Below are 18,789 nucleotides of genomic sequence, written 5' to 3'. Positions count from 1 at the left end.
TGATTGTAGCATGCACCCTGGGTTAATTTTCCTGTTTTATGGACATAACTCCCAAACTCTCTGTATAAGGCAAACCTTGAGATAGGCTATTGTACCTAGCCATCTATGCACAATAGCCTACAATTTATAAGTCAGGAAAATTCAATTTACATTCAAGGATGCCATTCAAGTCCATGAGAGACCTGTATGTGCTGGTAGGCAAATTATTAAATGAATCCTTCCATTAATGTAATTTGCAATAAAAATGTCACACGACAGTGATCTTTAGGCAGGGCATTTCATGTAGCCTAATGGTCTACTACACATAGATCTGCAGAGAGACCGTTTCAGATGATACTGAACAGGCAGACAGGGACAGATATGTCTGAAGTGACATAGTTTGTCACATCACAGTGAACACACAATTAATTTTAACAAGGGAAACAAAAGTATGTTCTATTGTAGAGTAAAGGGTAAATCTTCTGAGACATGTCGTGAAATGTGACTGTCAGTCTGTAGTAACATGGCTCAGAGCGTCACAGGCGGAAGGTCATGGAGCAATAGAACGGAAGCGAGATAGATGCCGCGTTCATATGCTAGTCGGAACTAGGAAACTCGGAAATGTCCGACTTGCTATTTCGTTGAACGCGGCACGTGTATAACTACAACCAGTTAGCAAGTCGGATATTTCCAAGTTTCTTAGTTCCTACTAGCATGTGAACGCGGCATAATAGCCCATCCGCCATTGTGGAATAGAGTAAGGGATATTCCAATCTGGCATTAGGCAGTTTCAGAGTAAGTGATACATTGTAGCCGAACGTCAACTAGATCGGAAACATTTAATACCACAGACAGATACAAAGTCGCGATCCTCGGCGCTCGAGAAAAGATTGTAGGGAAAGATCTGACGACTGGAGAAAAACACCGCCTCTACATACAGAGATTGGATAACCCGAGACGAGCTGAGAAAATACCGGAGTGCAGAAGCAGGAGAAACCGTGGACAGTCGCAAACAGAAATCCGTTTCGGCTCCTGGAGGATGTCTGCAACCACAGTCGATCAGGTGCTTATTGTTGACAACCCACTGTCGTGAAATGTTTGTCGTTGCAATTTGAGCATTGTCAACCGTTTTGTCAGCTGCTATCATTCAGTGTAGTAGGCATGCCATATAACATAGGCAAAAGTATTTGATATATGATAGCTATTAGCTGCTATGTAGGCCGAACCTTGAAGTAGACTGCCGGCTGCGCAGCGGCGGCAACAAGCTCCAGCTTGAGCCGGTTGCTGTATTCTGTACTATGCGGCACGTTTACTGGATGTCAGTGTGCGTTTGACATCCGGTCAATAATCCCAAGGAAGCTGTAGGTCTATAAACTAGTCTAGGGCTGAATGTGCGTAAAATGTTTGTAATATACAGCCACTGGTATAGAATCATTGATTGTAATTCAGTAGCCTAGGCCTAGCTCACCTTGCATGAATGCTACCATCACTCTTCTCCCTATCAAACATTTACCTAATATGTTAAATCTGATACATCTCTTTTCCCTTTATTTTTTGTTGTTGCACTTGCCCATTCTGATGTCAGAGACCCAAAGGACAAGGAAATAAAGGTATTCCTGTCACCGTATTAATTTACTATTGCATGGTTGTTGTAGAGTTTGATGGCAGTCAAAATGTTGTCTGACTAGGGAAATACTTTGTGAAAACTGTGATAACAAAAGAGTGTAATTAAATCACTGCTTTGATCACTCTTCCACCACATTTTGGTGACCTGGTGTCATCAGTCAAAAGTAGGTAAACTAACTAAACATACCCATACACCACTGTGCCTGTCATATTATTGGGTGTTACCATTTATGTTATACCCCAACTACTTAAAGGCAATATAAAGGGGTTAATCAGCTGTTCGTTATTAGTTTTAGATCTGTTAAAACACAATGGTTTATTTTAGCCGAGAGACCTTTTTAGTTATATCATAAAGAATAGCCTTAGATAACCATTTTTTTTCTCTCCAGTGCAAAACGGATCAATGCATCAGAAGGATGGAGTAAACGATGAAGACTTTGAACCTTACCTAAGCAGTCAGACGAATCAGGTGAGTGAGTGTACTCATTGTGTCCAAGCCTTTCAGCCATGCAACTTGACATTCCACAGCATAGAGGGTATATGTGTTATTTGCGCCTTTTGAACATGCATGAACCCTCAGAATAGTGTCTAATAGTGATATATGAGGGTGTATAGAGTGTTAACCTAAAGTCACTGGATAGTAACCTACGTGAAGGATGAGCTATTGACAGATGACTGACTCATTTTTAAATTGAAAAGTATTAAAAATGACCTTTTGATAGTAGAATTATTGTTGATTTAAAAAATTTAAAAAAATCAAAAGAGAACTGGGTGGTGTTCATCCTGTGCCTGGGTGGACAAGCTTACTTCGTCTTATAGAACTCTAGTGAAATGTAGCCAAGAACAAACCCACTATCACCCACGCCAATTTACTTATAAAATAAATTATTGTGAACTCTGACAATTATTACAACAACAACTGACAGATTATTATAAAACTGTTGCTGTCTTCACTTGTTGCTATGGGAAACATTTGATAGAGGTGGTATCTATAAGCCAATCTTGCTCCTTAAAAAGAACGTTGATTTATTTTTTAGTTACGGTTTTGAAGAGAGATGGGCAAGATTAGTCTTAGCTTCTATCATTAAGGTCATCCATTAACTGACCCCTGTTCTCCCCTTCTGCAGAATAACAGCTACCCACCAATGTCTGACCCCTACATGCCCAGCTACTATGCTCCCTCCATAGGCTTCCCTTACTCCCTGGGAGAGGCCCCCTGGTCCACTGCGGGGGACCCCCCCATGCCCTACCTGACCACCTATGGACAGATGAGCAACGGCGAGCACCACTTTATCCCCGACGGGGTGTTCAGCCAGCCGGGCGCCCTGGGCAACACCCCTCCCTTCCTCAGCCAGCACGGCTTCAACTTCTTCCCTGGAAACGCAGACTATTCCACCTGGGGCACCAGTGTCTCTCAGGGTCAGTCCACACAGAGCAATGCCTATAGTAATAGTTATGTTTACACCCCTAGTTCCCTGGGGAGGGCTATAACTGACGGACAGGCGGGCTTCAGCAGTGACGCCCAGCTCAATAAGGTCCCGGTGCTGAGCAGCATCGAGCAGGGCATGACTGGGTTAAAACTGGGCACGGACATGGGCGCCGCCGTCACCAAGACTGTCGGCTCGCCCCTCGGGGGCATGAGTAGCATGGCGGCCAATAGCATGCCACCGTTGGTTAGTTCCTCAGCCCCCAAACCCACATCCTGGGCAGCCATCGCCAGGAAGCCGGCCAAGCCCCAGCCCAAGGTCAAGCCCAAAGCCAACATGGGGATGGGGGGCCCTACCATTCCCCCGCCGCCCATCAAGCACAACATGAACATTGGCACCTGGGACGATAAGGGCTCCCTCAACAAGCCCCCCTTAGCTCAGACCATGATGCCCCCTCAGACCATGGTGCAGCAGACCCTGATGGGCCAGCCCCTGCTCCAGAGCCCTCTCCCCCACCAACATCAGCCCCAACATCAGCCCCAACATCAGCCCCAACATCAGCCCCAGCACCACCACCAACCCTTTCAGCTGCAGTCGCTCCAGTCCCCCCAACATCCCCAGCAGATTCCCCCAGGCCCCCCTCACCCCCACCAACACCCCCACCAGAACTTCTCTTCCCAGCCCGGCCCCCCTCAACCCATGCATCAACACCAACACTCCCAGCTCCCACCCCAGAACCGCTGGGTGGCACCCCGGAACAGGGGCACCTTCAACCAGGGAGGGGTGGAAGGCTTTGGGATGGGTGTTGGTGGGGTCCCCCTCAGTGCCTCTCCCTGCTCCGGGGAGGTGCACCCCGTGTTAGAGAAACTACGGGCCCTCAACAACTACAACCCCAAAGACTTTGACTGGAACCTGAAGAATGGCCGTGTGTTCATCATCAAGAGCTACTCTGAGGACGACATCCACCGCTCCATCAAGTACTCCATCTGGTGCAGCACCGAGCACGGCAACAAGCGCCTGGACGGGGCCTACCGCTCGCTGGGGGCCAAGGGGCCCCTCTACCTGCTGTTCAGCGTCAACGGCAGTGGTCATTTCTGCGGCGTGGCGGAGATGCGCTCGCCCGTGGATTACAACTCCTACGCAGGCGTCTGGTCTCAGGACAAGTGGAAGGGCAAGTTTGAGGTGAAGTGGGCGTTTGTGAAGGACGTGCCCAACAACCAGTTGAGGCACATCAGGCTGGAGAACAATGACAACAAGCCCGTCACCAACTCCAGGGACACTCAGGAGGTGCCTCTGGAGAAGGCCAAGCAAGTGCTTAAAATTATCGCAACTTTCAAGCATACCACCTCAATCTTTGATGACTTTGCACATTATGAGAACCGCCAGGAGGAGGAAGAGGCCCTGCGGAGGGTGAGAGAACCGTGCTGCTGACACACACACACACACACACACACACACACACACCCCTATCATATCAGCTGACAGCAGCAGAGTGTGTATATGAGTTTGACTGACTTGTGACCATCTATCACACAGTGTAGTACTGGTCAGTGTATATCAAATGAGGTCTTACTTCATAGGCCTCTAGTCTACTCCCATGTTCCATTTCTACCAGTGGTATAACTCCCATGTTCCATTTCTACCAGTGGTATAACTCCCATGTTCCATTTCTACCAGTGGTATAACTCCCATGTTCCATTTCTACCAGTGGTATAACTCCCATGTTCCATTTCTACCAGTGGTATTACTCCCATGTTCCATTTCTACCAGTGGTATAACTCCCATGTTCCATTTCTACCAGTGGTATTACTCCCATGTTCCATTTCTACCAGTGGTATTACTCCCATGTTCCATTTCTACCAGTGGTATTACTCCCATGTTCCATTTCTACCAGTGGTATAACTCCCATGTTCCATTTCTACCAGTGGTATAACTCCCATGTTCCATTTCTACCAGTGGTATTACTCCCATGTTCCATTTCTACCAGTGGTATAACTCCCATGTTCCATTTCTACCAGTGGTATTACTCCCATGTTCCATTTCTACCAGTGGTATTACTCCCATGTTCCATTTCTACCAGTGGTATTACTCCCATGTTCCATTTCTACCAGTGGTATTACTCCCATGTTCCATTTCTACCAGTGGTATTACTCCCATGTTCCATTTCTACCAGTGGTATAACTCCCATGTTCCATTTCTACCAGTGGTATTACTCCCATGTTCCATTTCTACCAGTGGTATAACTCCCATGTTCCATTTCTACCAGTGGTATAACTCCCATGTTCCATTTCTACCAGTGGTATTACTCCCATGTTCCATTTCTACCAGTGGTATTACTCCCATGTTCCATTTCTACCAGTGGTATTACTCCCATGTTCCATTTCTACCAGTGGTATTACTCCACGGTGGTGGGTTCTACCAGTGGTATTACTCCATGGGGGTGGGTTCTACCAGTGTTATTACTCCATGGGGGTGGGTTCTACCAGTGTTATTACTCCATGGGGGTGGGTTCTACCAGTGTTATTACTCCATGGGGGTGGGTTCTACCAGTGTTATTACTCCATGGCGGTGGGTTCTACCAGTGTTATTACTCCATGGGGGTGGGTTCTACCAGTGTTATTACTCCATGGGGGTGGGTTCTACCAGTGTTATTACTCTACGGCGGTGGGTTCTACCAGTGTTATTACTCCATGGTGGTGGGTTCTACCAGTGTTATTACTCCATGGCGGTGGGTTCTACCAGTGTTATTACTCCATGGCGATGGGTTCTACCAGTGTTATTACTCCATGGCGATGGGTTCTACCAGTGTTATTACTCCCATGTTCAATTTCTACCAGTGTTATTACTCCATGGCGGTGGGTTCTACCAGTGTTATTACTCCATGGTGGTGGGTTCTACCAGTGTTATTACTCCACGGCGGTGGGTTCTACCAGTGTTATTACTCCACGGCGGTGGGTTCTACCAGTGTTATTACTCCATGGTGGTGGGTTCTACCAGTGTTATTACTCCATGGCGGTGGGTTCTACCAGTGTTATTACTCCATGGCGGTGGGTTCTACCAGTGTTATTACTCCATGGCGGTGGGTTCTACCAGTGTTATTACTCCCATGTTCAATTTCTACCAGTGTTATTACTCCACGGCGGTGGGTTCTACCAGTGTTATTACTCCACGGCGGTGGGTTCTACCAGTGTTATTACTCCACGGGGGTGGGTTCTACCAGGGTTATTACTCCACGGGGGTGGGTTCTACCAGGGTTATTACTCCACGGGGGTGGGTTCTACCAGGGTTATTACTCCACGGGGGTGGGTTCTACCAGGGTTATTACTCCACGGGGGTGGGTTCTACCAGGGTTATTACTCCACGGGGGTGGGTTCTACCAGGGTTATTACTCCACGGGGGTGGGTTCTACCAGGGTTATTACTCCACGGGGGTGGGTTCTACCAGGGTTATTACTCCACGGGGGTGGGTTCTACCAGGGTTATTACTCCACGGGGGTGGGTTCTACCAGTGTTATTACTCCATGGCGGTGGGTTCTACCAGTGTTATTACTCCATGGTGGTGGGTTCTACCAGTGTTATTACTCCATGGTGGTGAGGTAGGTTGATGTGTGGAATTAGCAGCCTGTCCCTCATGCCTGTCATCAGACCATCATCACTACCATCTTTACCCACCAGACAGGAAATCCCAGACAGGAAACCCTGTCTGATGAGGCAACCATCTTGTGTGGCTGTGTGCTTCTGTGAGAGTGATCTGGAGAGTGGGACACATAGGGGTTTCCTGAAATAGGCTGCATTCCTCACATACCTCCCCTCAGACAAAGGCAGAAGTGGCTCTGATCTACCTTTGAACACCAGGCCTCTGGCAGACACAGGCTCCTCTTGCTTCATTAGCTGTTCTCTCCATCAGCCCAGCCCCACCCTGTGTGCCTAATGTGTTTCACTGGGAATTTATGGGTTATGTTTCAACATGGTTCAACGGTTTTATATTTCAGGGTTATTCCGCAACGATTTTGAAAAAATGAACATTATTCTCTGGTTGTTCCTTGCGCAGGCAGATACACTTTGAGCAATAAAATACATACAACATATTGAAGGTGGAAAACTAAAATAAAGATTGTTTTAGGATGGACCAGTGAGGAAAACATTTAAACCTTTTATCTTAAGCACACATTCCTAGTAAAACTAAATATGCAAATCTATTAAGAACCCCTACACAACCTGCTCTCTTTCTCCTTCCCCTCTCTCTCATTTTCTCTCTCTCATTTTCTCTCTCTCTTTGTCCTTTTCTCTCTGTCCTTTTCTCTCTCTCTTGCTCTCTGTCCTTTTCTGTCTCTCCCTCTCCTTCCCTCTCTCTCTCATAAATATTTGAAGTCCATGTTTTCAGGAGCACTGAAAACAATTTGTTAGTCGGAAGTGTGTTTTGACGGTTGCTGAGGTAGCGTTGTGTAGCCTAGCGTGGGGCAGGTGCGAGGCTCTGCTGTTGTAGCCCGTCCTGACAGAACCCTCGCTGGCTCCCCCTACCCAGCCTGACGAGGTTAATTGACCCACATTGTTAGGCCTATCTCCTCTCACTCTGAGGGCTGTCAAGTGGAGTGTTCTGTAGCATGTCATCTCAGAGGGTTGAAGCTAACAATGCTAAGTTAACTGTGGAGACTGAGACAGTATACAGGTTGAACAGTATAGAACCTACATCACGAGATTGGAATATTTGCACAGGTGTGTTTGTCAGTGTCGTCTGTGGGATGAATGTGTCAGTGTCAATATGGCAGTCCCCCAAGTTAACCCTTCAGTCCCCCAAGGTGGGTGGATGTGAGTAGGTGGGTGGGTGGATGTGAGTAGGTGGGTGGGTGGATGTGAGTAGGTGGGTGGGTGGATGTGGGTGGATGTGGGTGAGTTGATGTTAGGGATGGGCGTTCTAGAAATGTTGAGACTGTTGGATTACTCGCATGACATTTTTCCGATTTACACGACTGGAAGAAAAAAATCTCTAATTAGAACAAAATATGTGTACATTTATCTATATGCCAACAGATCGCAACAATGCCTAATTAATCATAACCATTACAGATCACAAATCCTAATTGTTAAATTGCATATATATATATTTTTTTTTTATTTATATTTATTCAGTCAATAAAAAAAAGCAAGTGCCATTTTAAAATGACTTTTATTGAACCTTAATATCAACTATTATATTATATCGTGGAGCACAATCTTGAAAAAGGCAGTAACCTGACCTGTGGCTGTGCAATGACAGCCTTGTTTTGTTATTGTAGCTGACAAGACACTCTTATTTCTCCAGCCCTTATAACAGTCAAGACACACCTATTGTATAGTAAAAAAACAGACTAAAATAGAAGAGAATATTTTTCTAAATGAAAATGTTGCCAGTGTGAAGTGATGCACATCTTGTGCCTGAAGCAGATTTTCTCAGTGATCATTTGAAACGGGGCTCAATTTGAAAGTTGAAAGACCATTTTTTTCAGGGTTACAAACCAAAATTGGTTTTATTTTCGAAATACAGACATTCGATTTAGTTTATTCTGCCTGTTCTTTGGAATGTTCTAAATAGATGAACAATTCCACATTGAACACTGCATGATGATGAATTATGGCCACAACATCTGTTTGCTGATTAGGCAATGCTTAATGATTCTGATGAAAATACGCTCTTTGTCTTTATCAAACTAATGTTTTTGCCTATTTTCAGAGTGGAACCTGTCTATGTTTAGAGGGTTATAGCCTAGACTAAGCAATTCTAAATGGCTCTAGCAGTTCACAAAGTAACCTAAGTGGAAAATAAGGAGCAACTAGAATTCCAAAACTGCAGCTCGTTGTTGGAACATATTTTTCTACTTTAATCAACCAGTCCGTTTAGAATTTGTGATGGAACTGTCATCATTTGACAAAGAAAGTAGCTTGTGTATCCCATCGGTTAGATATGTTTTTCTAGGCATTTTATTTCTCTATGCCTAACGGGAGGGAGCGGTCGGAATGCAATTGAGTGAACGAGACACTGAGGGGAAATGGAATTTAGGGAGAACAGCTGTGTGCACTGTGTTATTTATGTCATGTTTTGTTGTGCCCTGCAAATGTACAAATGGAACAGGAGAGTAAAAGCTAATAAACGTTGTCTCCATGACAACATTTCACTTGCCCGTTCGGGCAGCCACAAAGCACATTCCACCAAATAATTGTACAGTACAAAAAAGAGTAATCTCTGTTTAAAGATCGAGCTTGGACATCTGTTCAAGTACTTGTACTCATGTCCATACCTAGTTCATGTGAGTGAGTGAGTGAGTGAGTGAGTGAGTGAGTGAGTGAGTGAGTGAGTGAGTGAGTGAGTGAGTGAGTGAGTGAGTGAGTGAGTGAGTGAGTGAGTGAGTGGCCTTAGGTGGACACAGACACTGTGGAGGCATTTGTTTCCCCAGCCACCCAGACCAGGTCAGCCTCCAGCCCCAGACAGAGTGGCCTCTATTTTGATGGAGTTACACTGGAGGCCCAGGTCTCACTGGGGCCTTCCCCTGCTGTGCCTACTGATACTGACCACTGCGTGCGTGTGAGTGAGGGAGGGAGAGAAATGCACTGCAGCTAGGCCCGTATTTGTGAATGTCAGTAAATGAATGGTTGTGGGAGTAAACTGACAGGCCTGCATTTCTTATGGCTTCATGGAGTCAATAAAGCACAAACATCCAGCACAACCAGAGATATGATCAGCAGGGGTCTATTCGGGGAAGGAGAGGGGAGTGTGTGTGTGTTGGGGGTGGTATGGGAGAGGTTTGGGTTAAATAAAATGTTGTTGGTCGAGTACACATATTTTGCAGATTGTTATCGCAGGTGCAGCGAAATTATGTTTACTAGCTCCAACAGTGCAGTAATACCAAACAATACAAAACAAATCCCTAAAATGGAATTATGAAATATCAGAATGAGCAATGTCAGATGTGTATGGGGTGTTTAGACAGTATATGAATAGAAAAGCTGTGTACAGCAGTAGTTATATATTGGCTGAACCTTGACTAGAATACGGTATACTGTATATATAGGAATTTGGTGAGTTTAAAGACCATTTTTTTCAGGGTTACAAACCAAAATCTGTTTTATTTTCGATATACAGACTTAGTTCGATATATCGTTTTAGTTTATTCTGCCTGTTCTTTGGAATGTTCTAAATAGATGAACAGTTCCACATTGAATACGGCATGATGATGAATTATGGCCACAACATCTGTTTGCTGATTAGGCAATGCGTGAGCACCAAGCCTCATGCAACAGAAAAATGTCGGATAAGCAATTTCAAAGATTTGGCTGTTTTTAATCTATTTTATGCTGTAATAAAGGCTTTTAAAAAAATGGTTCCATTAGAACAGACTGGTATTACTTATCATGTATTTAGTGTTGATTACACTGTTCCAAACAGGCAGATAAATAATATTGTAATCTAACTGCACCGGTTTGTCACACACAATATGCACGCAGCTCTCGCTCTTAAATCCTACCTTTTCTTAATCTCCAGTAGTTTCCACAAAGTCAAATGTCTTCCACAGATCTGACTTCCCCTTTCCCTCCTGAGCAACCAATAAACATTTTCCCGTTTCAAGTTTCTTTTTCATGTCCCCTTTTACATCCGTGTTACTGTGTTGGGAGTTTGTTATAAGTCATTTATTGACGTGATTATGATAGGCTATAGCTCAGGCCTTATTGGTCGCATGCGATGCTTACATGTTTCACGTAAAGAGAGCAAGGGTTGAAGTAATAGGGAATGTTTTTCCTGAGAAAATTAGGGATTTCGGTAATAGAACTTTTCAGTCAGAAACAAGTAAGAAACTAAATGGCTGAAATGATTTGCAGCTTCAGCGCAATAAACGCTGTTCTGTGGTGCCTTTTCACGGCGTTGGGGAGGAGAGCCTGGAGGATGGCCTGGTGTCAAGAAGGGCAGCAAAGAAGCTTCTTCTCTCCAGGAAAAACATCAGGGACAGACTGATATTCTGCAAAAGGTACAGGGATTGGACTGCTGAGGACTGAGGTAAAGTCATTTTCTCTGATGAATCCCCTTTCCAATTGTTTGGGGCATCCGGAAAAAAACTTGTCCAGAGAAGACAAGGAGAGGCCTAACATCAGTCTTGTGTCATGCCAACAGTAAAGCATCCTGAGACCATTCATGCGTGGGGTTGCTTCTCAGCCAAGGGAGTGGGCTCACTCACATATTTGCCTAAGAACACAGCCATGAATAAAGAATGGTACCAACACATCCTCCGAGAGCAACTTCTCCCAACCATCCAGGAACAGTTTGGTGACAAACAATGCCTTTTACAGCATGATGGAGCACCTTGCCATAAGGCAAAAGTGATAACTAAGTGGCTCTGGGAACAAAACATCGATATTTTGGGTCCATGGCCAGGAAACGCCCCAGACTTTAATCCCATTGAGAACTTGTGGTCAATCCTCAAGAGGCGGGTGGACAAACAAAAACCCACAAATTCTGACAAACTCCAAGCATTGATTATGCAAGAATGGGCTGCCATCAGTCAGGATGTGGCCCAGAAGTTAATTGACAGCATGCCAGGGCGGATTGCAGAGGACTTGAAAAAGAAGGGTCAACACTGCAAATATTGACTCTTTGCATCAACTTCATGTAATTGTCAATAAAAGCCTTTGACACTTATGAAATGCTTGTAATTATACTTCAGTATTCCATAGTAACATCTGACAAAAATATCTAAAGACACTGAAGCAGCAAACTTTGTGGAAATTAATATTTGTGTCATTCTCAAAACCTTTGGCCACGACTGTAGTTTATTTTATTCAAACACATGTCTATATATAGAAATATAAATCTAAACATTTGACCAATTGATTGAGCGAAAGAACAGGAAGACTCTTGGTTGACCAAGATTTTTTTTAGTCAGGGACAGCCCTAAAGAGTTTCACCCTCTCCACTGTGGCTTCGTCGACATTGTCTGCTGAAGTCCACGATCAGCTCCTTTTGTTTTCTTGACGTTGAGGGAGAGGTTATTTTCCTGCCACCACTCTGCCAGGGCCGTCACCTCCTCCCTGTAGGCTGTCTTGTCATTATTGGTAATCGGGCCTATCACTGTTGTATTGTCAGCAAACTTTATGATTTAGTTGGAGATGTGCGTGGCCACGCAGTCATGAGTGAACAGGAAGTACAGGAGGGGGCTGAGCACGCACCCTTGTGGGGCCCCTGTGTTGAGGATCAGCGTAGTGGAAGTGTTGTTTCCTACCTTCTCCACCCGGGGATGGCCCGTCAGGAAGTCCAGGATCCAGTTGCAGAGGGAAGTGTTTAGGCCCAGGGCCCTGAGTTTAGTGATGAGCTTGGAGGGTACTATGGTGTTGAATACTGAGCTGTAGTCAATAAACAGCATTCTTACATAGGTATTCCTCTTTTCCAGATGGAATAGGGCAGTGTGCAGTGCAATGGCGATTGTGTCATCTGTGGATCTGTTGCGGTGATATGCAAACTGAAGTGGGTCTAGGGCGGCGAGTAAGGTGGAAGTCATGATCTTTAACTAGCCTCTCAAAGCACTTCATGATGACAGAAGTGAGTGCTACGATAGTCATTTAGTTCAGTTACCTTTGCTTTCCTGGGTACAGGAGCAATGATGGACATCTTGAAGCAAGTGGGGACAACAGACTGGTATAGGGAGAGCTTGAATATGTCTGTATACACTCCAGCCAGCTGGTCTGCACATGCTCTAAGCCCTAGTCATCATCAGCTGGTGAAAATCAGTCACACATCATCATTAACAGTTAAGGGAACACTCAGCCATTATGAGGATTACAGTTACGGAAACTAGCCTTTGAAAGAAAGGAGAGTTTGAATCGTCACTCAGAGTTCCACAAGCGATAACTCATCTTGGTAGAAATCTTCAGTAGACACCTCTGTGTGACATACACAAATGTTGAAGTGAAGTGCATGTATGTTCCTTGGGGATTTGGCCCTTAGATGTTTAACTTGCATCACTGAACTTTTATCATATTAACGGAGGACAAGCGATTCAGTCCAAAAAATACCCATTTCCCTGAGGATGTTTTCTAACAGCGTTCCATGTGTTTTTTTCCCCTCCCACTTATGCATCCTCTAATTTGGTTTATTTTCCCCCCTCTCTCTCTCTCTCTTTCCTCAGGAGCGGAATAGAAATCAACAGTAACCATACAGAGAACTCCCTGCTAGAAGGCAAACACTAATGACATAGGACCTTAAATAATTAGCCTAACCACACAGAAACTAAGGGTTTTCCATCTTTTCTGCTGAAGACAACAACAACAACAAGACGACGACGTCGTATCTTGTGACTTGAACACGACGACGAACTCGCCTGTATCAGTTCTCTGGTGATGTACCCCAGTGTTCCTGTCTGGGGAAAAACAGGAAAGAACATTACTCACTTTAAACTCTTCTAAAACAGCCTCTACCAATACCCTGAACTCTCTAATAACTCTCTTAAAGCACTTTCAGTCCTTCTAAAACAGCCTCTACCAATACCCTTAACTCTCCAATAACTCTCTTATATCTCTTTCTCTCTGGACTTCTGTTTGTTATAACTAACTGACTAACCAGTGTAGTTGCTTTTTCTGAGGCTTTCACCAGACTTATTTGTCGTTTTTTGTTAAGTTTTTAATACCTCCCAAGTTTTGGGGAAGAAAAATGTAGTTCCCCTCCCCCCATGAACTTCAGCGCCTTCAGACGAGATTAAAAAAGGTATAACCTGTAACAAAATAATTTACTTGAATCTGCACTCGGCTTGTGATTGATTGACAGGTGAGAGAAATGACAGGACACGCCCAAAATAATGCCAATCATTAGAGGAACCCGGCCCTTACTCCCGCCCCTTTATTTCTGCATCTGTTTCTGTATACCAAAAGATGAGGTGGATGATGTAGTGAGCTGGGTGAACACCAGTTAATGCACATGTTTGTTTCATTTCTCATGATTATTATGTAACTCTGAAGTGCATTTGTCTGAGGAGAAATCTGCTCTGCGGTAACAGTTGCCTTGGTAGCTGTCGCCTTGGTAGCTGTCGGTAACTTGTCTTTTATTCTGTTGTTAATGTACTGTACCGTACCTCAGGCTAAAGCTGGGGCCTGTTCAGGAGGCTTCAACGTTACACAACATTCAGATGGCAAATGCGTTGTGTAGAGTAGATAGGATTCTCGGTTATGTTGGGAATCAGGGAATCTTGTCAGCTCTATACATTCTGTTTCCATCTGCAACGTTGTGTAACGTTTCACCTTACTGAGCAGGCCCCAGGCTCTCTGTCTCTGAAGAACTCTCTAACGCTTTTGGGATGACCCTCCTCCCCTGGCGTTCCTGGCTCCAGGTAGAAGTTACCATTAACCACAGATCTGGGATCAGATACTTTACCCCACACCCTAACCTAAACCATTAGAGGGATGAAAGATATATCTGATCATAGATCAGTGGTTAGGAGTGACTTCAGCCTGCTGCCCATTGCTGCTTGGTGTAACAGAGGGGTTTCCTAAAAGCTGAACATCACCAAGGAAGTGAGCATTTTCTCCTCAAGGTGTCTCGCTAGCGAAAATAAACATTACCCATGTTTAGCGAAACAAACGCTTCTGAGTTGTTACTTCCCGGGGACTGAACATAACATAACATTGTGCTTGGAGCTCTGCTGAATGGGTACACACTGGAAGTTACACCTGAGACACAGTTGAGACTCACCTTCTCTTGTTCAAAACTGACCCCAAATCAAGTGAAATGCATGAAGGGTTGCAACACTAGTACCCACTGTGTCATCCATTTGTTGTTTCTGCACATGATCCTGTAATATAACAGCTTTTAGTGCTATCTGGTATCATAGGGATGTCCCTAGCCTAAATCCTTAACCCTTACCTAACCTTAACCCTTACCTAACCTTAACCCTTACCGTAGCCATTTTACATTTCAACTTCAATGGGGCAACGTCAGAGTTGCACGTCCCAAGGATCCACTTAAGACTTTTCCCAGCTTTTAACTTTCACCAATATAAAATTCCCACAATTGACACATCGTAAGCTGTGGCATGGCTTCTTCAACTCTCCTTCATCATGACTGATACTGCAGGTCGAAAGGACTTGACGTCTTTATTCGCTCTTCCTGGATATGACTAATTATATTTCAAAAGCAGGTCCTTGCGGATCAGTATAGTCCTGAAGGTCAGGAGACAAGGGAAGGGAAGTGCAGTATTTTAGTCTATAAGGACATACTTTAGCTATGACTACGCTAGATAACAGCCCTCCTATCCTACTTAAAGCCATGATCTGCTCTGTGTGTCCGTCTGACGACATCTGTAAGTAATAGACTGTAATTACACACCAAGGCATTTCCTGTTTCTGCACTATAAAGGCTCTTTTCCATTGCTGTTTTCTGTTGTGTTGGACATTGGGAGGGAGAATGCAATTTTTGATAGTTGAATTAAAATTCAGCCATTAACCATTTCTTCCTTTATACCCTGTGGTTTGACCTATAGGCCTACTGTACCAATGTCTCCTTTAGTTGCTACTCTATTGCAGGGGTAGGCAACTAGATTCAGCCATGGGTCGAATGGTCGGGGGGACGGAAAATAATTCGAATGATTTGAAAATAACAATCATTTCATACCTTGATTACATTGAGACACGATTATGCAATTTTTATTTATTTATTTGTGGGAATTCTTGGGAACAGATTTCCTAAATGAAACTCATTTTTAGCTGAATTCCTGGTGATTTTATAATAATTATTTTTTTAACCAAAAACAACAACAGAAAATACATTTACTAAAAACTTTGGGGGCCCCAGAAAATCACTTGCGGGCCGGCCGCCTGTTGCCAGCCCCTACTCTATTGCATTCTCTAATACAAAGTGCCAAAATAAATAACCTTACAATTATTTACAGAAGTAAGGCAGTATAATTTATTTGAAACTGCATCACACTAACTCCATTTTCAGTATCGTAAAAGCCACTCGATGGACTATACCAGGGGTACTCAACTCTTACCCTGCCTTTTCTGTTCTACCTGATAATTAATTGTACACACCTGGTGTCCCTGGTCTAAATAAGTCCCTGATTAAAAGGGAACAATGCAACTGGCTTTGATGCCCAGAGTTCTGGCTTCAACATCCAGAGTTGAGTTTGAAGGGACTATACAGTCCATGAGGTACATGCGTATTGTGTTTCAGTCTATGTCCACTAGGTTGTGCCATTGTATCATTTGCAACTTGGACCCATAGACTACTTGTATGTAGTGGTCCTATTTGAAGAAATGCTGTGTGTTTCATGTCCTGTGATTTGTCTCCCTTGTATAAAAGGCACAATAGCACCTCGTTACCCAACAGCTCCTCCAAACCCTCCACATGCAGTTATATACAGCTCACAGACACTTATTGTGCAAACTGCACCTTCGTCTGAGCAATTAATGCCGGCTTGCCAAGGATGTCCTTTACACAGAGAGAGAGAGAGAGAGCGAGAGAGGGGGAAAGAGAGAGAACCCTCTTTGTGTGTGACAAAGAGTTGTAATTATATCGGAAGAGGCTCTGGATTGGGACTCTCCTCTCTGTCCTCTGCCTGTTCATTTGTACATCCATCAGGCTTTCTGCAGACAGCCTCTGAAAGGACCCGCACACTCTCTCCCTGCATTCCTCTGTGATGGAAACCAAAGCAGGCCACTAATAATTGTAGAATAGAATAGCAGAACGCTTAACACAATTACCGGGTGCTAGCTGCACGTGGCAGTGTTGTTGAGATGCACAAAGGGCCAAATATGCTAATGGGGGTTTCGTTCAGAGGTTGAATTAGCTTGCGGCAGATCTAACAATAGAGCGCACGACCTCTCACCTCTACTCTATTAGCTCAGCTAATACCTGATGATGACGTTGTGGAGGCTTTTGTACTGTGATGTGGATTACCTTATTGTATTTGTGGAGCGTATGCAGCTATTATACAGTATTTGTATATATTTGACTCAAATTGGTTGTGTTCATTAGTCTGTTGTGTTGTCAAAATGGCTCCAAAGGGATGCCTTTAACAAGCCCCAAAATGTCATTTTCAGAGCAGAAATCCTATTGCGTGGGGATTAGATGAGATGAGAGGAAAGGAGACTTGTCTCCTGGATTCCTCTGATTCCTTTGAAGCTTCAGCTGCATTGAAGACATGTCAAGACATGGCTGGGGGCAAGGATGGGTCACGTCTCTGCTCTGCACCGCTGACATTTCTCTCAATTCTGTTTTGAAGGTTTCCACACTTTCGGCCCGGCACGTCTGGTCTCTCCTACAAGCCCAACCTTGACATGAGGCGTATTGATGACCATGCTCAGTGACATTTAGTGATCTTAGGGTGACAACCTGACATTATTTCAAAGAATGTTTTTGTTTGTCAGTTCAGAGCTGTTGGAATCAGGGGGTCAAAGGGTGCCCAAGGGTGTTGGGAAACCCAATACCGAGGGAGAGCTCGGTTTGTTGTTTTGAAAGTCTCAAAAGTGTTCTATTCAAAAAGTTTGGTTACTGGCTACCTTTTGAATTTGGATCATGCAACGTGGTTTGCATCAGTTGCTGGCTACGCTGCTATCTGTCCAGGGATTCTGCCAACCAAAAGTGTGAAGAGATGCTTGGCATAGCAGGTAGCCTAGCTGCTATCAAGCTAGCAATGTTTCCTGAAAGCTTGAACACAGCCCGTGATGCGGTTAGCCCTTGTGGCTGGGACTGCGGATTGTCCCGGGCTTGTGGCTGTCTAAATCCCTGCTGTTTGTTGCTGTGTCTATCTGCCCTGCAACCTGCCGTCTGGAACTGCGTGGAGTACCAGTGTTAGCCTACGTTGCTACCATGACATCCTAATCCGGTGGGGAGTAACAGAGAGGACAGTGTTTCTCTATCACAGGTGAAGGATCTTTTAAACGAACAAAAGGGTTCTACAAGCATTTGTTACAAAAACAGGAAAATAGCTTCAAGAGCTTTGTCCAAACTAACTAACAAAAGAATGGACCAGAGGGGTCAAGTGTCTTAAAGGAAAACTCCACTTTCATTAGTCCATTGTTGACATAATCCCAAAATATTTTACTTGTCGGCAGTCAAGTTTTCAAGATATGTAACTTTCAAAATACATCCCTGTATGATGCATTTTGCATCATACAGTGATGATTTCTGTATTTTGAAAGTTACATATCTTGAAAACTTGGTTGCTGACAAGCAAAACCTATTGGGACTATGTCAACAATGGACTAATTAAAGAAAATACTTAGATAGTTTTGGGGTGTAATTTTCATTAAAGAACAGTTTGCTGTTCTTCCAAGGAGAGGTGGATGACCTGAAAGAGGCTTGCAGCAATATGACAAGTCCACGTGAGATCTCATCAGCACTGTCTGTGAATCATTATTAACAAAGACTGGGAAACCTGACTATGTAGAGGGACAATCCAGGAGCAATAACATTGTTGTGGATGGCATACCAGAGTCTTCACATGATAACTGGGCTGAGGTTGTGGAGAAAGTAAGAGAAATGATTACTGAAACGCTGCAGATGGAGAGTGCCCACACATCTGGAAAACCTGTAACCAGCCCAGGTGACAGACCCAGGCCGATAGTGGTCAAGTTCCAATGGTCTAAGGATAAGATGACTGTTCTAGAGAGAGCAAAGAACTTAAGAGGAACTAACATGTCCGAGGACTATTCGGAAGCTGTGCACCAGAGGCAGAAATATCTTATCTTAGCCATGAAAGCTGCCAGAGAGCATGGTATATTGCTTCCATCCTCTACAACAGGCT

The 18,789-nt window shown here is 44.4% G+C and overlaps 1 protein-coding gene across 1 annotated transcript; it reads left to right on the top strand.

Annotated features, from left to right (window-relative positions):
- The first annotated feature begins 605 nt into the window (after positions 1-605).
- LOC106590438 (YTH domain-containing family protein 3) lies at positions 606-14,620 on the top strand. Its single transcript, XM_014181485.2, has 5 exons — positions 606-1,042; positions 1,565-1,589; positions 1,995-2,074; positions 2,733-4,442; positions 13,180-14,620. Exons 1-5 carry the CDS (start codon positions 1,019-1,021, stop codon positions 13,201-13,203), a joined length of 1,863 nt encoding a protein of 620 aa, XP_014036960.1. The 5' UTR covers positions 606-1,018; the 3' UTR covers positions 13,204-14,620.
- Positions 14,621-18,789: the final 4,169 nt, after the last annotated feature.

The sequence above is a fragment of the Salmo salar genome, chromosome ssa29 (genome assembly GCF_905237065.1).
Source record: "Salmo salar chromosome ssa29, Ssal_v3.1, whole genome shotgun sequence".
NCBI lineage: Eukaryota > Metazoa > Chordata > Actinopteri > Salmoniformes > Salmonidae > Salmo > Salmo salar.
This window is presented reverse-complemented; position numbering and strand designations above follow the sequence as displayed.

Excerpts from the sequence above, each read along its gene's own strand:
- LOC106590438 (XM_014181485.2), top strand. The coding sequence starts at position 1,019 with ATGTCTGCAACCACAGTCGATCAG. Across the intron at positions 1,043-1,564 it reads CTGCAACCACAGTCGATCAG|AGACCCAAAGGACAAGGAAA; the intron begins GTGCTTATTGTT and ends TTCTGATGTCAG. Across the intron at positions 4,443-13,179 it reads AGGAAGAGGCCCTGCGGAGG|GAGCGGAATAGAAATCAACA; the intron begins GTGAGAGAACCG and ends CTCTTTCCTCAG.